This window comes from Hipposideros armiger, unplaced genomic scaffold, assembly GCF_001890085.2.
Source record: "Hipposideros armiger isolate ML-2016 unplaced genomic scaffold, ASM189008v1 scaffold_0, whole genome shotgun sequence".
NCBI classification, from domain to species: Eukaryota; Metazoa; Chordata; class Mammalia; order Chiroptera; family Hipposideridae; genus Hipposideros; species Hipposideros armiger.
In genome coordinates this window covers 11,430,836-11,456,563 of record NW_017731350.1, presented here as the reverse complement: position 1 = coordinate 11,456,563, position 25,728 = coordinate 11,430,836, and the positions used below count along the sequence as shown (strand labels likewise).

The 25,728-nt window shown below is 41.0% G+C and overlaps 1 protein-coding gene and 1 pseudogene across 1 annotated transcript in view; one reads left to right on the top strand and one right to left on the bottom strand.

Moving 5' to 3' along the window:
- Nucleotides 1-25,728, bottom strand: part of NBAS (NBAS subunit of NRZ tethering complex) — a 302,133-nt gene that overhangs the window by 219,896 nt on the left and 56,509 nt on the right. Inside the window, exons 10-16 of the mRNA XM_019656632.1 lie at nucleotides 21,886-22,024; nucleotides 15,254-15,322; nucleotides 11,953-12,081; nucleotides 3,388-3,451; nucleotides 2,312-2,505; nucleotides 942-1,199; nucleotides 125-250 (exon numbers count right to left, since the gene is read on the bottom strand). Coding sequence (XP_019512177.1) covers nucleotides 125-250; nucleotides 942-1,199; nucleotides 2,312-2,505; nucleotides 3,388-3,451; nucleotides 11,953-12,081; nucleotides 15,254-15,322; nucleotides 21,886-22,024 — 979 coding nt within the window. The remainder of the gene's footprint in view (nucleotides 1-124; nucleotides 251-941; nucleotides 1,200-2,311; nucleotides 2,506-3,387; nucleotides 3,452-11,952; nucleotides 12,082-15,253; nucleotides 15,323-21,885; nucleotides 22,025-25,728) is intronic.
- On the top strand, nucleotides 22,537-23,162 carry LOC109390858 (high mobility group protein B1 pseudogene; annotated as a pseudogene).

Genomic DNA, 25,728 nt, shown 5'->3' with positions numbered 1-25,728 from the left:
GTTGAGTAAAACACACTCCATCGGCTATGGAAAAGTCAGCAATACAAAAGGCTCTACTATGAAGCGCTTTAACCACAGATAGTCTACAAATTCGAATTTTACCATGTTCCCAAAGTAAACATACCAGGTAATTCTGGATTGAAGCAATGTTGACCGCCGACTTCCTCCACTGCCTCTGGTAGACGAGGTCCGTGTCCAGGCCGTAGGTCTGGGCCAGAGACAAGGCTTCCTCGTACTCTTCACTTTCGATCTGTGGACAAGGAAATGGAGACGGGGCCGCGACATTACCGAACTGTCCGCGGGGTCACTAGGAAGATGGGACGAATGATGACCATCCCTTAACCTACACCGCGTGTTATGCCTTCCCAATGACTCCCATGTGCCCTGGGGCACCACACAGACGCTCATAAACATTTTGAGGGGCAGATAGAGAGGGGATTTCTTTTATCACTTTAACAGAAAGATAAGAGACAGAAGGTGAAATGCCCTCATTTAGAGTAAAATGATAGCAAAACCAGGATGAGCGGAGCCAACAGCGTGACTCCTAGTCCAGGGCTCTGCCCAGGATGCTGCGGGAACAGCACAAAAACCAGAACCCTCTGTGCAAAGCCCTGGCTAGAAAGTGAGTCGGCACAGCTTCCCTCGCCGTCTGGAGTCTGAGGAGACAGCTGTCCTGAGACCCAGATGCCGTGGGAGCGGGAAACTCAGCCACACGGTGAATGATCAGTCCAGGAGAATTCACCTGTTACCCACTGTTTTTATCTTCACTACTCAGTCACCAAGACCAGCATTAGTTTCAAAAGCTTTATAATGCCGATATTTCTAACATGTCAATTACATGATAATCCCTCTTCAAATTTCTTCAGTAAACAATTCGTTTTTCTCAGTCACACCAAACCTAGACGGCCGCGAGCTCTGCTGGGAACCTGATGCTCTCTCACCTTTCTCTGATAAAGCTCCTCTGGCGTCGTGGAGCGCAAGCTCACGAGGCGGTAGTGCTTAGTGATGGTGCGCGGGCGTTTCCGCGGCGGTGCGAATCGCTCCATTTCGGTCATAAGGTACAGGCCCTGTTTTATGTACCCGAAGTAGCGGGCCTTGGCAGACATTTCCTGGTCAGAATCAGAGTCCTCTTCTCCTTCCTCTTCTTCTCCACCCCTTGTCTCCAAACGAGATCGTTTGGGGGCAAGTTTAATCTCACACTAAATGGAAAAAGGAGATGCTACATTAACAGAGATGAACTAAAGACAAGTGTTAGCACTAATGAGAAAAATAATTTTAATTCTACTCTGGCACATGATTAAGAGTAAGATTAATAGTAACAATGAAATTCAAAGGACCTCAACAACAAACATTATAAACATCAACAGTTCCAGAAACATGCGCATAGATGACTGGCTCCAAATCTCCAAAATTGAAGGCTCTTTTAATAAGGAGGTATTAATATGATGTCGTAAATATATGCTTGGTAATTATTTTAGGGAAATGAAGGAGTTGGGGATGCTAATTTCTTCACTTTTGATGTTTTTATACCAGCTGTGGAAAAATAAGATGATGATTTTTTAATCTATTTAGAAAATGAACATGAATATTTTGCTTTACGGAGAATAGCTCTCTCACCCTCCAGTTTTTAAAAATGTCTAATAGCCTCACAAAGTTCTAAGTCTGAAAGTCTGACTGTGAAAGATAACTTTCATTCCAGACTTAACAGAGTTGGCGTAGATTTTAAGCTATAGTTCTCACTAAATCTTTATACTTGGTAAAACTTTAAGGTAAAAATTCTTGTTCATCTACATTGAAGTGAGAGCTATTGAAGGTTATTACCTTTAAAAGACTTACAATGAGAATTTTAAATGATCAAAACATAACTTTAAACTACTAGCCTCTATTTTCCAGGTTTTGTCACGATAAACAAGTTTTTCTTACCAAAAGAACCAAAATTCTTAAGTTTTTATACTTCATAGAAATAGGTTAAAGACTATATTTATTAAGAAGCAATACCTTTACATTTTAAAATGACTAATGTAGAACAAAGAGAAAAATCTGTCATGTCAGTGAAGAAAAAAATGCTTTGCAGAGAGCAAAATGACTAAATTTTCTTCATTCTCTTACAATGCAAGTTTTTTAATAGACTAAACAACAGATCTTTTTCATACTGCCCTCAATCTCAGATTCTGATCATATATCTTTGTTTTTAAAGCCATAATTTGATAATGGGATAACTAAAATTTTAAAAAAAAAGATATTTATATTTTTTAGTGAAATACATGTTTACTTTCAAACACACTGTTTGCTCTACAAGGGAACGCATTACCTCCAAGCTTAAAAATCCTCCATCATGGGTAGCAGTGACTTGAGGTGATGGTTCAAACCATTCACAGGATTTTCCCAGTAAATTCTTCAAAGTTTTCACTGAGGAAACAGTCAAAGCACCAGAGCAGCGAGCCAAAGTCACTGCATTGTCTGCCCACCAATTTACATCTATCAGTGGGTAAAAGGACTCTTTATCTAATGGGGGAGAACAAATCAACACAAATGCATCTGTCAATGTGGTTTAAACACAACACATTTAATCTAATAATAAATTTAAAAACCATATTTGGGCCCTAAAGGTATGTTAAATAATGAGAAAAAAATAAATTGTAAGTCATCAACAAATTTTTACAAAATGGTACATTATTTAATTAACATGAGTGCCAAGAATTTGCCAGTTGAAGTCCAGAATTACAGGGATGCAGGTAAAATATATTAAGGTATTTCCTCTCAAAAACTGAAGAATATACAGATATATTTCACCATTTTCAACATAACAAACTGAAAGGTAGGTAGGTGTGTACAAAGTATGCAAATTATGAAGGTTATTAAAGGTTCTGGAAAATGTTCATGCACCATTTTTCAGACAAACAATATGAAAGAATTACACCCTTTTTAAAAGCATAAGACAGATATCTAATAGTTTTCAGTGCTATTTCCTCGTAAACGTGTGACAGGATCAGGACAGGCCATCCCAAAATAGGCCCCTTTGACTTAAGAAATACTTGAAGCTGAAGGCATTGGAGAAATTCAAAGTTATTTTCCTTCATCTTGTCACTTCTCTGAAATGTACGGCTCCTTTGCTAGGATGCTTTATGAGCCCTTTCCAACAACCCCTGGAGTTACTCATCTCTGGCGCTCCCATGTGTGAGCTCCACGCACACGCTAATTAGCGAGTTTGTTCTTCTCCTATTAGATATTTTGTCAATCTAATTTTACAGGGCCCCAGCCAGAAAACCTAAGACAGTGAAAAACAGATTTTTCCCTCCCCTGCACATCTTATGTCACCTAAAGAGCACCTTCATTATATAATAGCAGTCTCTTAAGGTTTTAATTATCATATTTTATACAACTCACCTTTGATTTTTTTTCTCTTTTCAGTAGAGAGTCTCCGGTCAGGATTAAGGTCGTCATAGCCTGGCTAAATATGAAAAATATTCACATGACTTCTTGGGTCAACAATGTAAGAAAATTATGAGAACATCATCAAGAGCTATGGATTTTTTTAAAAAAAGCAAAATTTCGAGGCGATGCTTCGTTTGATCTCTTGGTTATCCCTAGTTGAAATCTACTCCTCTCCATAATCTTGAAAAGCAACTATTCTTACAGTTAAAATGCGCACATGCAAGTATTGGGACTCAATTTGATGAAAACAGCATGCATTAGAATAAGACAGCAAGCATACAATTAAAACAAATGAAAGCAGATATGCTAACAATTAATTCTACCCACTCTCATACACATACCTCCAGGGAGGAGAACAGCCACCATCCTGAATAAACCCCAGCCTGGCTACAAGTCCCGCCCCTCCCCTTAGACACTAAGCAACCCCTCCAAGTCTTGGTTTCCACACCTCTGAGGCACAACCTCCATGGTACCTCCAGTTCTAACTTTCTATGATGAAAAATTCATTAAGCAGAAAAATATAACCATGCAATCCTCAAACTGAATCCATTCATAGTCTACTCTCGTAATATCATGCCCAGCTTTAGGAATATAATGACATATCATTCTCTCTCAAGTATCATAAAACAACTCAGATTTAGCCACTGCCAAACACCCTCTTGTCTCATTGTTAACTGATCTTCAGAATTACAAAAGCATAGGAAAAGACCCCCCCCCAAAAAAAAAAATCATTTAGGTGTTAATCGAAATCTTAGGCCTAAAAAACGTGATGGTATACTTAAGTCAAATGCACTTTTTCATCTAATGTAATACAATAAATATGTGTGTGTTATTACCAATTTACCAGTGACTAATACTTTAAACTATTAAAATTGATTTTTCTTTCCATGGCCTGAAGGAACTTCCTGCTCTCTACTACTGTAACAAGTTACTCGGAATGGTCCCTGAGAACAGAAGATAAAATTCTTTCAACTGTATCCCAAAAAAAGTTACCATAAAAGGCTATTTGTATACTAAGGGAAGAAACAGATTGTCCAAGATGGCTCAATTATAAAAAAAGACCAGTTTCAAAGAATTAGAATAAGGTATGTACTTCTGAAACTAATCCACTAAAGTGAAATCACATTTGATCATTTATAAGGAACTTTAGAAGTTTCCAGTGCCTCTGAACCACCAGCTGTACACGTCCCAACACTCCCATTTATTCATATGATGCCATGTGTGTCTCCCTACTTACATCCTGGAGTGTACAGGGGAGCACAAAATAACACTTTAAAACTTTAAGCCCAGCAAATAATAACCCTTATGATTCACCCTGGGGTAAATGTAAGATGTACAGATCACAATGAAATACCACCAAAAAACGTGAGAAAATGTTTTACAGAAATCATCTCACTGGCACAAGTACTCTGAGAATGCAAAGTGTGCTTGTTTTCATTAACGTGCATGATGGGAGAGAGCAAGATGAACAAACAGCAACGGTCTACGAAAGCCCGTCTACTGCTCCACGCAGGCTGCTTAAATAATGCGTGTCTCTTGCAAATTCAATTTTAAACACAAGGTGAAGATTGGTTCTTGTGTATCCAGATCCATTATACTGCCCACGCGCCTTAGTAGCTAAATGCTGAATGAATGAATTAACCAATCGAGATCGCTGAGCCCTAATTAGAATGACTATGCTCTAGGAACCTAGCCGACATAGCACTAGTCTTCCTACACCCTTTCAAAAGTGTGGTTTCTTCTGCTACTTTAGTCAATGAATTCTGTTTACTTACACTGTGAGAGAGAGAATAAAAAAAATCAGGCATTATAGGGCCCATACGCAAGCAGTAAGGGATAAGAAATGGATATAAATGACTGTAACCCAAGGCAAAGTAGATAACTGCTCCCAAAAGACGCACAGATAAAGTGCCAGGGGTCTTCAAAGGAAGGAGGGACCATCTGGGCTTTAGAAAGATGAAGGGAATTCAAGAGACACAGAGAAAGCCTTATGGTGCTACACTTTTAAGTCTGCATAAGATTTGGACATGGAAAATGGGTGAGGAAAGACACTGCAGTCCGAGACCACAATGTGAGCAAAACAACACAGGAAAATACCAAATGTATTTAGGAAAACAAGTAGTTCAGTTTAACTGACGTACAGGACATCAGACTAATTATAAGCATTTTTGTTTGGGAGTTTTTGTGGGGAGAGAGAGTTAATAATGTCACTTTTTATTGAGGTGAAATTTACATAACATAAAATTAACCATTTTAAAATGAACAACTCAGTGGCATTTAGTACATCCACAATGTTGTGTCACCTCTAGTTCCAAAACATTTCTATGATTCTATAGTAAAACCGCTCACCCATTAAACAGGAACTTCCCATTCTCTGTGCCTCCAACCCCCGCAAACACCAATGTGCTTTGTGTCTCTATGGATTTACCTGTTCCACATATTTCATATAAATGGGTTCATACTATATGTGACCTTTTATGTCTGGCTTCTTTTACTTAGTGTAATGTTCTCAAGGCTCATGCAAGTTGCAGCGTGTCTCAGTACTTCATTCCTTTTCATCACCGCATAATATTCCATTGCAGATATACACCATCATTTGTTTAGCCATCCTCCCAGTAATGCACCATGTGGCTGTTGTAAATACTGCTGCTGTAACGTATGTAGGTGTATTTGTTTGTGTATCTGCCTTAACTTCTTTGGAAGACACACCTATCTGGCTTTTGCCTTAGCAGTACATAGCAGGGTCATTCTAGATACCTGAACTAAATGCTTAACCTCACAATATGTGGGAGTTTGATAAAACTATCTGTACAGTATACTTAAGAAAGAAGCCCAAATAAAACTCCACACTTAACTCTGCTTCGGGCAGAGGCAGCCTGTCAGACCAGCAACCTCACAGCTTGTCCCTCACCACTTTCAAACCTGATATTCCCACTGCTCCTCTCGTGCTGGTCAAACTGACCCAAACTCACCAACCTTCAATTCCGAGGCCCCCATCTGTGAGGAGAACGTGGCCTGGCCATGCCTTACGACGTGACACACGGCAGGCTGGTGTCACCAAGCTCCCAGGACTCCATATAGCACACGGGAGGCACTCACTCCTGGCACCGTGTTGACACAATCTGAGAAGCCACCTCCATGTCACTCCTCTGTAAGTCATGCTGCCCTATGTCTGTAGACAGCCTAAGGTAACCTCACTTTAGAGTGTCGGAGAGCCTAGAGGTGGATGTCGTCAGAATCCAGTCATAGATTTGGTACAGAAAAGCTATTATGGCTAAGCCAACATTTCCTTCAGATTTAAGTATTTTATTTGTTGATCTTCTTAATGGCTAGAAGCTAAATATAGTGAAGGCCCTTCCTCCAACAACTTAAAACCAGCCTCTCAAAAGTTAATTCATTCCACCAACACGTATTAGTATTTAATATGCCAAGCCCTACGTTAGGGCCCATGGGAGAAATGGGCTTTCAGGGCTCATTCTCAGGGGCTCAGTCTAATAAAGCTGTGGAAACAGCTCTGGATTACATCAAGATTAATCACATGAACTGTCACCTTCTCGCTTATCCTTCATTGATTCATCCATTTAACAAAATTAGTCCATATCTACTCAGTGTCGCAGAGAAAATAAAGCAAAAAGGGTACGTTTCCTGTCTATTACATCTAAGGAAATACAAATAGGCAAGTAATAAAACTTCTTCAGAGAAAAATTAAGGCCAAAAATGAGATGTAAATATATAAACATATGGGAAATGTTTGAAATGAAAACCACTTTATCAATTTTATTCTATTCCAGACATGAACAGAACTTAATACCTACAGATTTCTAGCCAGATGGGTTTTCACTCTGACAATGAAAGCCAAGGTATTTAATCAGCTCAAAACTAGACAGAAGTCAATCAGAACAGACACTTTCACAACTATCTTTAATCATTAGATTTTACAGAGAAAATACTCAATCACGCAAAGCACATTATGAAAACTAATAAAGCAGCAAATTCCATGAAGCCCCCGAGGAGCAGAATTCACAATTTGTTACAAGAGTTTAAGGTTGGACAGGGCAACGGTAACATTAGTTTCTTCTAAGGCGATGTTTAAGCTAAAATTACAAGCTCTGGCTATATGCTATGTATTACTATGGAACCTATTTTAATCTAAGTGGCTTGTCCATCCATTTCCTAGAGTAGCCATAACGAGGAGCGAAGCCCTGTCCGGCCTGGTTGGCCCACGTCACTTGATGATCACCAGACGAGGAAGGACAGGGCAGCTGGTTGTGAGCACACAGTACACCTCTCACTTACCGATCACATTTCCAGCGTCTCGACACATGACGTGCATGGCGCCAGGGGGATCATTCACATGAACTGCAAGGGCTATCCCGCACTCGCTTTCCAGTCATAGCACAGCGAGTACCTTATTTGCCCACAGAAAGGTATTTCTCAGCGTTAAGCACTGTAAGAAGAAACTCTGAAAAAGGGCTTAACCTATGACGTCAGAGGACCTGAGTCAAAATGGAACCCTCATTCCAACACTTCATGATCTCAGTTAACTGCTTTTAGCACTACTCCTATCTATTAAAATGAGTATAAACACATTTTTTACTTGCTAGGGTAGCTATGCAGCAAATGAAATAGATAAAAACGGCTCTGTGGATAGCCAAGCCTGACTGTACAGACGCTACTTATCCCCAACAATCCTCGCCGACACCACACACTGAATTTATGTGCCTTTTCTCTGAACTTATCTTTTCATAACATTAACATGTTATTTATTGATTTATAATTCCCCTTGCAAGACTATGCACATCTTAAGGGCAAACAAAGACTGTGACTTATCGCATTTGGTAGAGATTTCATAAACAGTTGACCTTCATTATTTTATGATTTTTGTTATGAATGCAGTAACAACTTCCTCTTTATAGTACTATTACAGACAAGCTTTACAGCACTTAATTCTCGCATGCTACATTTAATGACTGCCTTCGTATATTACAGTCCAAATCTAAAACGCCTGATCCAATGTGATTAATCCCCAGCATGCAAATGATAGACTGAAGCAAAGTATGGCTGTCCAAAGTCCTTTTGCTGGAAAAGTGTTATTACCATCACCTCCTGACCCACCACACAAATACTACAGATATCTACAATAAAGTGAAGGGTTTAACAATGAGAGGCTATCTCAATTATTTATTCTACTACCTGGTACACATTAACTAGCTCAAGAGTTTAACATATCTGAGAGGGCTAAAGAAATCTGTGTTACATTCACTGAGAAAAAAGATTTGTCTCTGTTCTTTTAAAGATCATCAAATAAATAAAGCCTAATAAATAGGGGTTTCTTCCACCTTTTAAAATGTATTTATTTCCCGACATGGTCATGGAAAGAGCATGGACATCAGAGTCCAAGAGATATGAAATCAAATTTCAGCTCTACGGCTTGCAAAATAACTCTGGGGCAAGTGTTCAGTAAATAATAAGCAATGTGATTATCAGGGTAAATTTTGTAAAAGCTACAAGAATATCGTGTGTGTGCGCCTCAATCCTGCTGAGCGATACAAGCCTGATCTCAGTGTATGGAAAGAAACTAGAGTGTGCTGTGAAAATGTTGAAGCCTCACAGGGGTTTATGATGGAACGAAGGTTCAGAAAGAATAGAAGACAGGGTTGGACCAAATTAGGGAGCAGGGAGAGGAGGTTCAGGGAGCAGGCGTGAAGCAGCATAATGATCAGAGGAGAAAACGGCAGGTCAAAGGAGGAGTTTGTGTTTTGACCATAACCTTAGAATTTTAAAGAAAAGTACGGATAAAATCAAATGCCCTCTGTGTTTTCAACTGTGGACAAAAAGTTCTTTTGAGGCTAAAATTAGCAGGGGTCACAGAGGGCAGTCTTTCGGTCTGTCTGTGTGCTGAGCAAGAACAGGGAGGGGCCCACAGCCACTGGTCCCACCACGGGATGGGCTCTGGAGTGAGGCGCGCTGAGCAGCAGTGGGAACCGGCGTGACGGTAGGATTAGGTTCGGTGACTATCGCTAAGCCACCGTTCCCTCAGCAAAGGGTTCCACTACCTGCTAAATGTCCCTGGTGGTGGCAGCCAGGTCCATGGCTTTGAGTTCTGTGAGCCCAAAAAACTGCTTTTTCCAGTTTCCTCGGGCATTCAGGGGAAATTTATACCAGCCAAATCAGAAGAAACTGACGCATAACCCTAAAAACTTGTAAATTTGTAATAAAAGATACAACTAGCTTGAGAACGAAGTTGATCGCCAAGTGGTCTGTCGGCACTGTTTGGGGGGCTCTGGATCCGAGCCACAGCGGGGAGATGGGCGCTCACTGGGGTACAGCAGAAAAACCGGGGTACAACAATTCCTGACGAGCTGCTCTCCTAAACTCTCAGGCCGCTTTTGTTCACAGGACTTGCACTAGGACAAACTGGAGACGAACTCTGGCCTGAATTCATCTCTTCCCGCCATGCATTTCTTTTGCCATTTCCAAACTCCCTTCCTTTCCTATCCCCTTGCTTTTCTGATGACCTAAGTCCAAACTACTGCAATATTTCTACTTATTCTTTCTGAAACTCATACTGAGTTTCAAGGTTTTTAACCAATTTTTAAAGTATTTTGATAGAATCACTACAAAATTCTAATTAACACATAACATTGATGAGTTAAAGAGTAATGGATTATAATGGCATTGACTGGCAACTAGACAACAAAATCTCTAACCAGTTAAAAAGTTGAGTGTAGGCCAACAAGGAGTACAACTTTATCTTTGCCGGCAAACAGAGTATCCAGAGTTTCAGTAAATGGAAAAGCAGACTACTAGATTTTGCTTGAATAGCCCTTTACCACGTGTGTGACATTCTAGGGTATTCACAAGATGAAATACTAAGTGAGCTCCAGAGGTAGGGCAGTATTTCTATTGAGTGAATGAAAATAAGAAAACAGAAAGCTCGGGGGAGGCGATCATGCCTTTAATATTCAAAGTTTTCACCACTTAAGAAAAAATTTGTCCAAATGTAAAATTTACATATACTAGAACATCAGGACCATCCCCAAATGAGAAAAGCTGAACATTTTCTCACTATACTTTGACAACCATGGAAAATACAGGGTACCTTTTGGATCACTTACAAGACATGCCTAGCTAAAATATGTTAAAAAAAAAAAAAAACAGTTTTGAGAGTTGACCACTCCACCTGTAGAGTGAAGATCTAAGTCAGGTCGGCTGTAATTTCAGAGACAAGAGAACGTCCCTTGCATTTAGTGACTGAGGCTGAAGACTGAGAAACACTCCTTCTATTTAGAACAAATCTAGATCACGCGAGACAGAGTGGTGGAGATGTGGAGACCAAATTAAATTCAAGGTGAGTAGCAACTAAGGAAAAAAAAAATCCTCCTAAACGTGTGTTGAAGGTATTGAAGAAGTGTCCACTGAAGAACAGCCAAAACAAATCAAATTTAGGTCTGTAGAAAGAGTAAGAAAACATACAGCCACTTTCCTTTTCCTCTGCTACTCTGAAAACAACCAAAGTGCCGTCTGCTTATTAAGGGTTCTTTCAATAGTGCAGTTTAACTGATCAATGGAATTTAAAAGAATTCTGAAAGAAAACTCCATTCAGATCATTCAAGGAATATGTTCCAGTCTCAGAATTACAAAACTATCTAACAAAGCTGGTGACAAGGTATTTCTATAGGAAAAGGGGAATGCGGAAGTGACAGAAAGGAAAACTAACCCATAATGTCCTGAAATGCAAAATAATCATCAGAGGAGTAAAAAATGTATAACACGGGCTGTACTTGAGAAGATTTTGCTTTAAATCGTCGCTTTATCACAACGTATGGCATTCATTACATGAGCAGACCTTACTCGCTCATTGTGATTTTAAATTATAATAGATGTCAATTCTATGTTTCTAAACAACTAAACCATTTAATTCTTAAAACCTGTCATTTTTTTAATACATTAAAAAACTAACAGTTCTATCTTTCTCTATATCTTCACCATCCACCTTTTGAGTGAAGAGGCCATACTCCCTTCAAGCCTTAAGTAGCCCTAGAATACTAGCGTTGCAAAATTTGGGAAGAATTGTCACCTTTTGGATATTGAACCTCCAGAACCTCCATCACATTAGTGACTTATGCTGAAAACCTAACATCTCCATTTTGAATTTTTGGAAAAAGAAAAGTGGGGGGGCATGGAGGGTTCCATGGACAGATTACACTCAGTAAACAGAGTGTATTGCACTACAAATTAAAATCATTGGGTTGTCGGGAAAGTCATGATGCATTTTTGCAACGAAAAACATAGAAAAAAACTACGTCATGACTTTTCTGACAACCCAATCGTTCACAGTGCTACTCTTAATCTGCCCTGCTATACTGATAATATAATTTAATTAAAGTTTTGGAATGATGATAATAAATAAAACCCGTGCACTATAGCAGAATATCAACAAAATGAAATTAGTATTATCAGTACTCACCCTGAAGCAAGAATCATCCTATGAATAATGACAGTCACGGGACATACCTGCTCATTCTGATTCCATTCCCCTTGCTGCCTCAGCGATGGAATGGCCCAGATGCTCAGCTTCCCGGAGAAGTGAATGGCTGCAAGGAGGGTCCCATCTGGAGAAAGGCTCATCTTAAAGATCCCATCCTACACAATAATGATATCACATTAATGTCAGAGCAAGGGAATTACAGCTGAGCAGAAATAACCTCCAGGATTTAATAACACTCTTCAGAGGGTGCCATGTCATAAACAATCTCTCATCTTTAAGGGTTCCAACAGCTTAACGTTATGAAAGTGCTCTAGCATAGAGAAACAGGACTCTTATCCTCAAGGAGGTTTTTCTTAAAATCTACTTTACAGTGTTATAATTTATATATAACCCCAAACCCAAATATAAAGAGCATTATTAAAATATTTCTTTATATCACACATCAACTACCACAAGTTCTCAGTAACTCTGATGGGTTAAGGTTGAGTCCATTGTGAATTTCTTGAATTTTGGATCCACATCTTTACAAGATTCTGTACACAATGTCTGGAATAGTCTATACATCACAGACAGGCCACAGATTCATGCCGTGGATAAGAAGGAAAGGGAGAGGGAAGAAGAGAGAGATGGAAGAAAAAAGGATCCAAGGCTGACGGGAACGAAGGCCACGGGGGAGGAAACGCACTCCTTAGTTTAAGGAACACTATGAGTGTTGAAGACTTTCCAGATTTGCTGGTGGGTTACCCAGTGTAAGGAATCTAACTGTTGCCAAAGAGGAGAGAAACCCTGTAAGACACTGATTTCACATGGCCAAGCGCAGGGACACAGAGAAAGTCTTGTCTTTAGGTCCTTCTTCTCCAGCTATCCCCGTCCTTTCCTACGAGAGTACGAGGTTTGCTCAGCTACCACAGTGAGACACCAAACAAACAGAGCCATCACCTGCCTACAACAGAAGCAAAGAATGAACACACACCAACTGGACATCTACTTCCCATTCAAGCGTTTATTAAGGACAGGGTATAAGGTAGTTTACCCACAAAGAACAAAATAAAGACCTGAAAATGGTAGCCCAGAACCTTACTTCTCCTGAACATTTAGAAAAGCTGGCAAAACAGGGCCCACCCACTCCAGGTGGCAACAATCAGGTGGGACTAGGTAACACATGCACTCTGAGAAGGGTCATAGGCTTTCCACCCAGGCAGAGCCCCACCATTCTCTATGAGGACCTCAAGGTGAAGGCCAAATATCAGCTACACAACTTAAAAGTAAACATGGCTCTTCTAAAAAAACCAAGAATTTACATCTGGCTCAATACACCATGAGGTCTACCTAGCCTCTGGAGTCATTAGAGTTTAAGTCCTCAATTCTAAAATGACTAAGGCGGGCCGGCTGAGTGGCGTGTTAGTTAAGAGTTGGCTTGGGAGCACAAGCTCTGAGCAGCAGGGCCACCGGTTCAGATCCTACATGGGCCAGTGACGCTGCCTTCTACAGCTAAGATGGTGAACAACAGCTCGACCTGGAGCTGGGCTGCTGTGATTCTCTGGCGATGGCATAGGCTGCAGTAGGCTGCCATAAGCTACCGTGAGTGGCTGGCAGCCAGCGTCAGCGTCCGGCAGCTGGCATGAGCTGTCGTGAGCCGTGGTGAGTGACCATCCAATGGCCAGTGACCAATCTGCCTCACCCGGAAGAGCACAATGATAATACCAACATGGGACAGTGAAGCGACGTCCTCCACAACTAGACTGAAGAACAAAAGGACAGCAACTTGTCTGTTGCCCTTCCCCAATTCCCCAATGCTGTTCCGCTCTCTCAATTCCCCAATAAAATCTTAAAAAAAAAAATAAAGTAAAATAAAATGACTAAGGCACATTAGCTATCAAAAACAAATAGAACAATTTCAGGAAGTGAGGACCACTGCTGGAAAAATGGGTAGATGAAAAGATTAGCATCCTCTAACCTCACTGAATGCTGAAATCACCTTACCTGGATATAACAAGTCTATCCTAGAACGCCAGAACTAAATGTAAGAAAGTTTAAAATACCAATGCCTGAAGGTGCCTTCGTAGCACAGCAGACAAAGCGTCAGTCTCATAAAATACCAATGCCTGGGACCCAGGGAAGAATCAATAAAAGCAAAAGCACTTCAAGCAAGGATCAATGAAAGCCAAAGCACTTCGAGCAAGATTCTGAATACATCACATCCCTTCCTGTGTGATGGAGACAGGGGCAGGAGTAGAAGGTGAAGGACCTGGCATCTTCCTTTCCAGCTCTAACATCAATAAGCTCCATCGTTTCACGTAAGGTGAGCCTCAGAAGCACAGATCTTGATGCGCTAAGCGATCTCTCCGCCCATCCTTCAGAGCTTACAGAGGAAGAAACTTGGACCTGAAAGCGTTAAGACACGTGCCCAAGATCATTCGAGTATAGACTGCAGAACCTGAACTAGATGCAGAGTCCCCCATCCTAATCAACGTCACTTCCATGATTACTGCACCAGGATTACTGCCCTCACCTGGGCTGTGGCCTTTCCAGGAGTCACAGGCACGCTTCCCGGTAGAAGTCATGGTCAAGTATGCCTTACTATCTTTGTCACCTAAATAATTAGTCATGAATGATCTGTATGGTAACTCCCAAGTATAACAATGCTTCATTAAACACCTCCACTAAAAGTGCTCTCAAAGCAAGAATAAAGGCTATGAATCTATTCAACATTAACAAAAAATATATATATACTGAATAATGTGAATAATTTAACAATAGCATCGTGACCAGGAAAATAATGAATATGCTAAATGTTCTTTTGAAATAATCTCTGTCTCCTTATTGACTTCCTTTCCACCCTTTCTTTCTAGACACTTAAGCAATAAATACATGAACTAAAACGTTACCAATTGCTGTTAATGTAAAGGGTTCTTGATCCCCTTAGTTTCAATTAATACTATGATATCCACACTGCAATCTTACCATTCCTTTCTTGAAGCATTTTGCTGTAGAAATTTGCACTCACATTAAGGAAAGCAGAAAGAAGTATAGTACAATGAATACCCACAGACCCAACAACCGGCTAAAACAAATATCAACATTTCCAGCGTGCTTCTCGCATCCTCCCCAGTCCTCACGAGGCCCACAGGGATTTTTTTAAATAGTAAAATACACTTATCTTCAGTGAACAGCTGCAGGAATTCCTACTAACGCCCACACGGTGTACAATTAATTAAGAACACATCCACATGAAGACCCGTAACATTCAAGGTCCACTCTACTCTGACCTTAAAAGGTGCTCCAGTGAAAATACTTGAGAAGCACAAGGTTAATCTTTGGAGTTACCTGTTCTTGTCCTGGGCGACTGTAATACTTGACACTTAACATCCTTAATAATCCCAGTGTCTTTGGTACCTACAAAATAAATGTACATCACACAAAGAAAGGTTAATGTAATGCTTTCTCATTGTATAAAGACCTTTGATTATAAAATAAAAGCTATAGCAAATCTAGTATTTAAAGAAATGGTTAAGAAAATCAATAGGTGTCAACAGATCTTGGTAAGACTATTTTTATTTGAAAAAAAAAAATCCACCAAGCAGTTAATCTTACAAAATATACCCATAATCAAGTGCTTTTAAAATACACACATAATAAATCCAGTACAATCTACACAGATTAGAATCCACACCAAGTTATTCTCATTGAGGTTGTCCCAGCTTATCATTTGATCCTAACGTCACTACGGAAAATGTCAAAACTTCCCACGGAAATCTCATTCATTAAGGAGTTGATACTACACTTGAAAAATACCAGAAAAAAAAATCATTTAGAAAACAACATTTGAAATAACATACCCCAAGACAATTTTTGTCTTTAGATCTAAGAAATATACTTATAAAAGCAAAGAGGGAGAGATGGGTATAACTGTTTTAAATGGAAATTAAGTACTGTTGAAGATGTAGAGAATTTGGAACCCTAGCACACTGCTGGTGGGAACATAAAATGATATAACCACTGTGGAAAACAGTTTGGCAGTTCCTCAGAAAGTTCAACACAGAATTACCATAGGATATAGAAACTTCATCGAAGTATATATCCAAAAGAATCAAAAACAGGTATCCAAACAAATACTTGTACACAAATATTCATAGCAATACTATTCACAATAGCCAAAAAGTGGGATCAACTCAACTGTCCATTAACTAAAGAATGGATAAACAAATGTGGCCCAGCCATACAGTGGAATATTATTCAGCCCTAAAAAGGAGAGAAGTACTGACACGTGGCGCTACAACTGGGACGAACCTCAAAAATATTATTCTAAATGAAAGGAGCCTAATACAAATGGCCTCATATTGTACAATTCCACTTAAATGAAATATTCAAAATAAGTAAATCTGTAACACAGAAAGCACACGAGTGGCTGCTGGAAGCTGGGGGAGGAGAGCACAGGGAGTAACCACTTGATGGGTGGGAGGTTTCCTCCTGGGGGATGGAAATGTCTTGGAACTAGACAGTGGTGATGGTGGTCAGCCCTGTGAATGCAGTAACTGCCACTGCGTTGCGCACTTTAAAACGGTTAATGGTTCATTTTATGTTATGTGAAATTTACCTTAATGGAAAAGAAAAAGGCCAAGGAAGGCACTGTTTTGTTGAGGTTAAAAATTTTCCTACCACAACTGCTGAGTAGCTGAGGACATCAGGAATGGCCTAGCTCCACGTTTCCTGATATTTTCTCCAGGAAGAAAGAACAAGAAAGGAAAAATAACCCTACATGAAAGCCATGCCTACAGCTTAACTTGCAGATAGAGGACAATCCAAACTTCAAAGTAACTGTAAGTAGAAAGAAAAATCACCAAATCCCAGGGTATCATCTCCACTTGTTCTTGCTCATGCCATGACCCCACGCTCTCCACCCAGGCCCACCACAAGGCCTGGTGGTGAGAAAAAGCAGATTAGAAAATACAGCAGGGTCCAGCGCGGGCAGACGAGGGAAACTAGCAAGCGGGTCTAACAAGCACTGTCAAATTTGTAATCCAAGAAAACTTTCCAGAAACAGAAAAAGATCTGAGAATTTATACATTGAAAGAGCCAGTGGGTTCCTGGGAAAATTAACCCAGAATAATCAACTCCAAGAAATATCCTAGGAAAGCTATTAGATTTCAAAGAAAATCCTTAAGGCCTCCAAGCAAAATGGCCAAATAACATACAAAGGGGAATTAATTTAACTTACTTCAGGCTTTCAAATTTTGCCCCCCCCCACCTCCCCCGCAGACACAATACAAAGCAACAATAGAATAGTACTTTAAGTTCAATGAAATAAAGGGTAAACCAAGGATTTTATATCTGGAAATGCTGTCCTTCAGATATCCCGATTATGGAAAAACAATTTTGAACATCCAAAAACTTAAGAAACTCTTCACCTGTGAGCCTTTCTCAAAACATCTACTAGAGAATAATTTCATCCAACCAAGAGATGACTGGAAAAATTTCAAGAAAAAAAGTGACAGTGAGCATTTTGGAATTATATAAGTGGATATCTATGACTAACGAAAGGTCAGGATGAATGGAGAAACTAATGTGTAAATAGTATGTGTTTTGACAAAATATAAATAACACAACTAAAAAAGGGAGAGGAAAGGAAAGGAAAAGAGAAAAATAAACTAATTTTGTATAAGCAATTAGTAAGAATTAAACAGGATCAATAAGAGTGATACCCTGGTATAACACTGGAGGGCACTGCTGCCATCAGTAAGGCAGCTTCAGTGAAATGAACGATAGAGGTAAATCCCCACTCAAGGGAATTCAGGAGACACTGGAAAGAGAGGAACTGGAAACAAGTCTAGACAACTCTTGAATATGTTAGAGAAAGAAAAATAAATCCAGGGTAATGACAAGATGTAGTGGGGTCTAAATCCCACCCCGAAACTACAGAGTTTTTATGGTGAGAAAAATAGAAGCATGCCATACACTGACAAATCCAATAGACAGCAACATTCATGACGTAGGAAAAATATCCCTACTGAGCAAGCATGTGAGGCCCAGCGGACAAACGGAAGGGCTGGCCTCGGCTGGCGCAACGCCGGCCTGTCAGCGCCAACAAGGAAGAGAAGGGCTAACAAGGAAATGGCACAGGAGCAGGCGGGTGGTGGGACCCTGTGGAAATATTCTTCTGATTCCCTCTACTTTCTCAGGGCAGTGGGGTTTCTCAGAGAAACTGGATTCCAGAAAGCCTGTGTTCTTTCCACAACATTCTACAATGAAAAAGCAGCAGCAGCAATAACAAAAAATACGGTCAGTTTTGTTTACTTCATACACGTTTTTCTAAAATTCTGATTTTAAAATAGAAACAGATACTAATAATTAACACAGTAGACCACTGTATGGTTTCTCAGTTGCCTTTGCAGGTATTACCTCAAAGGACCCTGGCAGAGCCTTAACACACATGGTAAGTGATGAGCTCGAATTCCAGTCCCAGCCTCTGCCTCCTGAGCTGGGGTGGGGCTGGAGAGGGGTTACTGAACTCCTCGAAGTTACTGACCTCTAACCTGCCACCTGTCACAGCTTACTGGCCTTACCTGTGGACACACCTATATCCTCTAATACAGTAAAGCCCTTGAGGGCTGCTACCGGTATATTCTATTACCTGGAGCAGTGACTCGATGTTGAACAAATGAATAAATGAAACTATCTCACAGAGATGTCACTACCATTAATTTGGAAACTTTGGTCAATGCATATATTGAATTTTGCATAGTCTCTTTTACAACCCAGCAGCCTTACAAGAGACTAGAATATACGGGTCAGCAGCCTTTTTCGGTCAATATCCACCCAACACAATAGCAATCTTAAGCAAACAATAAGGAGGTTCGATGAAAACAATATCTGCCACCTGACAAAAGCAACTAATCCTATAATTCAAATTACTTTGAGGAAAGCTATGTAGAATGACTGTAAGCTTAGCTGCAAGACACATTGAAAAGCCACTAACGTAATTAAAATGCACTTGCAGCATTTCAAGAAGTTAATCATACAGCAGAGGACTCAATTTGCAATTCAATATTTTTCCCCACTTATCCCATCAATGCACAACCAATTTTATTTTAAAAGACTCCAATACTGAAGCTTGCTTCAGGCCAGAGAGGGAAGGACCATATAAAGCAGAACAGATTCCAATACTTTGGCACGAAGCAAAGTGAAAGCACAAGCGAGTTCAAAGCCAAGGTGAATAAGGGTTTCATGGTGTGCGACAGAACTGTGTGGTTTTCCCTTCCCAGGCCACTGTCACAGATAATGTGATCACTGTGCAGAGATGGACTCACACAGTTTGCCTGCTTCATCTCTCCTTGTATGCTCCATACCTATTGTTTTCTTTTTACCCCTCGATCTTTAATTTTGACAATTTTCATAGTAACTGAAAAATTGAAATGATCACACAATGAACCACCCCAGTATATCTTTCCAGAGTTCACCAATTATTAACATTTTGCCACATTTGTGTTATCTGTGTGTACATACACTTTAAAATTATTTTTTAAATGAACCATTTAAAAATAAGCGGCAGGGGCCGGCTGAGTGGCGCGTTGGTTAAGAGTTGGCGTGGGACACCAGCTCTGAGCAGCAGGGCCCCGGCTTGGATCCCCCATGAGGACCAGTGACGCTGCGCCCTCTACAGCTAAGATGCTGAACAACAGCTCGACCTGGAGCTGGGCTGCCGTGAGTCGCCGGCAACGGCGTAGGCTGCAGTGGGGCTGGCTCACAGCGGGAGTGAGCTTTCATGAGCTGCTGTGAGCTGCCCTGAGCCACCGTGGCTGTCCAATGGCCGGCGAGTGACTGCCTCTCCCGGGAAGAGCTCAATGATAATACCAACATGGGCCAGTGAAGCGACATCCTCCACAACTAGACTGAAGAACAAAAGGACAGCAATTTGTCTGTTCCCCTTCCCCAATTCCCTAACGCTGTTCCCCAATTCCCCAATGAAATCTTTAAAAAAAATAAAAATTAAAAATAAGCTGCAGACAGCATAATTAAAATCTACAGATAACATTGTTCAGTCTTTCCAAGCTCTGCCCTGATATATTTCACCATCAAAACTGCAGAAACATGCCTACGTTCCTGCAAATATGAAATAATATGTCCAATATGTATAAGCAAACCTGACCTCACTTTTTAAATAAATTATGGGATAATCATCAGATCGTAACTATGACAAGACCACTGATATGTATATAATTTCATATGAGGAGGGAAGGAAAGTGTTAAGCTGAAACTAGAAGACCTGGTTCCCATATCACCTGTCCCCCTATTTTTAAGTGTTAAGATCTCATGGGGCCTCAGGCTCCTTATCTGTGAAATGTGGCTAATACTCAGACAGGATTCGTCACTGGACCCTATGGGAAGAATAAATGGGTGCTAGCATGACTGGATGGATAATGAGTGAAGGAACAGCACAAAGCACAGTACTACACACACAAACTGCTGTAAGGTCTGATGCCAGATAAACTAGAAAGTCAACCTAATTAATAAAAATATAAAAAATAAAGCCCCTGCTACTTTGTTGGATTAAATTCACAATCACATATTTCAATATATGCTAAAAGCTAAAAAAAAAAAAAAATTAATGGAAGCTTACTATAATCGCTAAGGATTTCTTTTCAAAAATTCTTCTTCATTAGCTCCTTTTCAATGCCAAAACCTATAACCATTCCTTGTTTTAGAGGATTATTTTGACATCAACATATTTTAAGACAAAATAATAGGACAAATAAACACTCATTGCAGGAAGAAACAGCATAACACACTCACCTATGCTGTGCTTCACCCCCATTTGTTGGTTTCTTCCCTCGCTTGCACGATGTGAGTGCCCACCACATGCCAGGCAGTGTGCCAAGCACAGGCGGAGGCTTTTGATCAAGTGCCTGCATTCACGCAGTTCACACAAGTAACCAGGGTACACAACCCCACAGGTGCCAACATGGTAGACACAACTCGTGTTCACCAGTAAGTAGTTTTGCGTACCTTTCTGGACACAGAAAGCTACTTCTCAGCCCCCCTGAAGGCAGGAGGGGCCTTGTGATTAGTTACAATGAATGAACTGCAGGCACAAGTGACGTCAGCTCAGTTTCAGACAGTAAAAAGTTCCATCTTTTAAGCCCTCTCTTCCCCTCCTAAGGCCATAAGCCAACATAGCAGGACTTCAAGAGGTCACCAGCCTCCATGGATCCTTGAACCATCACCTGAACGAGCTGTCAGGAGAGTCATGGCACCAATAGCAGGCTTTGCCATGAGTAAGGAGTGTGTTTTTATGCTGTAGCCCACAGAATGGCAGGCTTTCTCATTTGTCTGTTTATATGACTGCTTTTATCACATCAGAGCCTCGCCTATACTGACTATTACAGCACAAAAGGGTGCCTGGCACAAAACAGAAGCTCAATTATGGAACGAACAAATGAATGAATGGTGGGATGAACAGTCCATGTAAATATGAAACAACATGGGCACCATGGCAGCTAAGACCCTGAACAGGGGACCTTCTGCCACTGTGTGGACTCTAATTCTGCCACTTGCTAGCTGGGTGACCCAGGGCAAGTCACTAAACTACGCTTCACTGTCCTCATCGACTCCGGCTCGTAACAATACCTACCTGAAGGGGTTACTGATAAGTAAGTGAGCAGATCCAGGTAACAGCACTCAAAACAGCTGCCAGCACATAAAAAGTGCTTAATGAACGTTAATATCTAAATAAGCAAATGCAGGTACCAGGACCGCTGTTAGGTTGTTTGTTTTTCTAGTCATGAGACCAAGTTCAATGCAATATACTTGAGATAAGTTTGATATTTGAAGAAAGTAGTAAAATTTCACTAGCATTGAATCCCTTTCCTCATTCAAGACAAATCACGTGCTCCTCTGTACTCTACAAATGGCTTGTCTGCCTACGATCTATTAGCAGCTAAAATGCTCTAAGTCATACTTACCGCAGTGACCTTGTCGTCACCATTGGTGACCTGCTTATAATAAGGTGATCCTGAAAGCACCCTCCAGGCAGAAAGGCCACAGCTTGAAGCTTTTGATATGCCCACTTCAGCACTTTCACATCCACCAACCAGTAAAAGTCTGAAAAAGAGAAAAGTGAAAGGTGATAAATTGCAAATAGGAACAAGATCAAAACAAAGAGCAGACAGTTACCTTCACAAGGAAAACTGAAGTAAAATCACCAGGTACGAAACCTAGAAGGTAAATGTTTTATATGAAACAATGGAAAGAAAACTAGGTGTTTTTCAATTAGAATTTCACCTTCACTTGCAGAGGTAAGGCTTACACATCCAAGCGCCTGAAACCCAGATAGGAAATTAGAAAAGAAAAAAAAAATTGTTTTAAGGTTGACCACTGAACATCAAAGAACCTGTCTGCATCGACACCAATAAGCTTTAATAAACAGATGTGTTACCTAACCCACATACATATGTGTAAATCAGAGCTGCGCACGGGACGCAATGAGGACAGTTAACAGACGTTAGAAATGACAGTGGGACAGCCACTGCAGTGCACTGAGCTCCACAGGGACAGCGCTGGGACAAGTATGAGCTGGACGGGCACGAGGCGACTCTGCTCGCTGGGACAGATAATTAAACACGGGCAAAGGGGACCCTGAGAGGCCAGGAGGCAAACGGTCGTCATGTGCATTCTTCGTGCAAACCTGCCGGGAGCAGCACAAGGAGCAGCACCCCCTAAATGCCTCGGTGACCTTCTCAGGGCTTTCTAAGTGCTCACAGAGGGAGACCATATCTGCTAAAGAGAAGGGGACTGTGAAGACGGGGCAGAGGCGGACGAGGCCCGTTATGAAAGGGGAATGAAAACTTATATCCCTCCCAACGGGAAATGAAAAAGAATGATCCAACGCACCCAAGAGGCCTCCTTCAGCCTTTTCCTTGTTTTGTTCTGAGAATCACCCAAAAATCAAAGGACAGCATCCCAGCCTCTCCACTGGTGACGCTGCCAAGGAGCTGGGAGAGATGGGGAGTGACACTGCTGCAGATGACACGCAGCCTTATGAGAAGGCTGCTGAGCTGAAGGAAAAATACAAAAAGGATATTGCTGCATACCGAGCTACAGGAAAGCCTGATGCGGCCAAAAAAGGGGAGCTGTCAAGGCTGAAATGAGCAAGAAAAGGAAGGAAGACGAAGAGCATGAGGAGGAGGAGGAAGACGAAGATAAGTTGGTTCTAGCGCGGTTTTCTTTTTCTTCTCTATAAAGCATTTAACGCCTCTGTACCCGACTCCTTTCAAAGAAAAAAACTGAAATGTAAGGCTGTGTAAGATTTGTTTTTTTAACTGTACAGCGTCTTTTTTTGGATAGTTAGCACACTACCAAACGTGTCATTAGGTGGCCCTGTCCTGGTGGCATTTCCAATAGCCGCTGATCTTGACGGTACAGCACGGGGGCTGTTGACTGGCATGGGGATTTAAAGGCGGTCCTTGCTGGTGCACAGCACCAGTTAGTTCCATATGGGGATGGCAGGTTTTCATCTTCAGTTGTCTCTGATGCAGCTTCTACAAAGTAATTGTGGTTCCATTAACTGAATACCACACTAACTGCAAAAAAAAAAAACATGCAGCTGTTTTGTTGACATCCTGAATGCTTCTAAGTAAATAGAATTTTTTTTTATTAAAAAACAAAACAAAAGAAATGGCAGCAGGAGTGCCGTGGGCAGAGCGACACAGTAAGAACTATTCTGGGGCAAGACTGGTGAGTAAACAGTTTAGCTGCACATTATGATTGGTTCTCTTTCCTGCTTGTTATACTTCCTTAGCAATCAGAGGCCAGTTACCAACAGGGAAAAACAGCCTAACATGTACTAAAAATTAAATGACTGTATGACCATGATACAAACTAAGCTGATGAATAATGGAACATGAACAGTATTCTTTTACTGAGATGTTAATAGGCATATAAGATTATACAGTTTCAGGTGTACAACATAATGATTCAATATTTGTATGTATAATATATTGTGAAATGACTACCACAATAAGTCCAGTTAACATCCATCACCACAATTGGTTACAAATTTTTTTTTCTTGTGATGAGAACTTTTAAGATTCTGCTCTTAGGGCAGCCGGTTAGCTCAGGTGGTTAGAGTACAGGCTCATAACACCAAGGTTGCTGGTTCGATTCCCACATGGGCCAAGGAGCTGCACCCTCCACAGCTAGACTGAAGACAACTTGACTTGGAGCAGATGGGTCCTGGAAAAATGCACTGTTCCCCAATAAAATTTCTTAAAAAAAAAAAAAAAGATTGCTCTCTTAGCGATTTTCAAATAGGCAATCCATGATTATTAACTATAGTTGCCACAAACAGTCATGATTTTTAAACTTACGCTTAGTAAATCTGGCAGGGAGCTGTATAACATATTATAATCACTTGTCTAAAAAAGAAAACAGCTTGAAGTAAAAGTTCTGATACATGAAAGGGACACTGCAACTACCAGTGAGTGATTGCTTCTTCCCAATGACAACAGGTGACAGAGTAACAGAAGGGAACAGCCAGACTTCCCGAAGTCTCAATTTTTTAAAACGTCCCTTCCCTGTGCTTTGGAAACTCCCTGCTGCCAAAGAGTGAGAGAAAGACTTAAAACAGAGGTTGCAATGGTCATGTTCACATAATGATCCCCTCACACGATCTACCACTGTCCAAATGAAAATATCAAGCTCCCTTTACATCAAAACATACTTACCATCTGTCATCACTAACCTCCCATTTTGTCAAAAAGAGGACGCACTTTGTCACACAAATTAGTATTTACCTTTTTATAGGTCATGCTCAGAGAAACACCAAAGCTAAACTTTTTTTTAAAGTTTCTGTACAGACATTGAAAAGTAAAAAGAAAACACTTCATAAGGTCCTTAGCGTCAGCAGATCAAAAGGCTGACTCAGTTAAATAGTTATTTTAACCAATGTTAATTTTGAAATGTTATATAATTATAAGTACCTCATGATATAACACCATGAGTTCTAAATACTGTCCCTTCAAAACCAGTAGAAGCGTATACTCAAAGACAGTCAAAAACCACTCCGTTAGTGCAGAAAGCAAGGCCTGCCCTGTTAACTGTACCCAGCTTGGGTGGTGGGCAGAACAATGGCCCCCAGCATGTCCACACCCTTGTCCTTGGAGCCTGCAAATCCGGGACATCTCGGGGACTTACGGCTCCTGAGCGACTGACCTTAGAACAGATCACCCTGGGTTACCCAGGTGGCCGAACGTAACCACGCGTCTCAAAGGCAGAAGAATGAGCGTCAGGGCCAAAGTGAGGTGAGGTGAGGAAGACTCCTCCAGCCATTGCTGGCTTGCAGGGCAGGCGGGCCACGAGCCGAGGGAGCTGGGCAACCTGTAGAAGCTGGTAAAGGCAAGAAAGGAGATTCTCCCCAGAGCCTCCAGAAGGAATCAGCCCTGCTGACACCTTGCTTTAGCTCAGTGAGACCCATTTCAGACTCCAGAACTGGAAGATAACAAGCTTGTTTCAGGCCACTAAGTTTGTGGCAATCTGTCAGAGCAAACATATAAAACTATCACACACCTTGTTTGTTTCCCAGCCCAGAACTCAGACGGCTTATCAGGCTCTAATTCCAGCAACTGCTCTGCTCGCATTTGACCACTTACTTCCTATCACATTTCTGAACTAAGCTAACAACAATTTGAAAAGGGAAAACAAAAACAAAAATTCGGGCCGGCCGAGTGGCGTGATGGTTAAGAGCTGGCTTGGGATGCCAGAGGGCCCCGGTTCGGATCCCACATATGAGGGCCAGTGACACTGCCCTC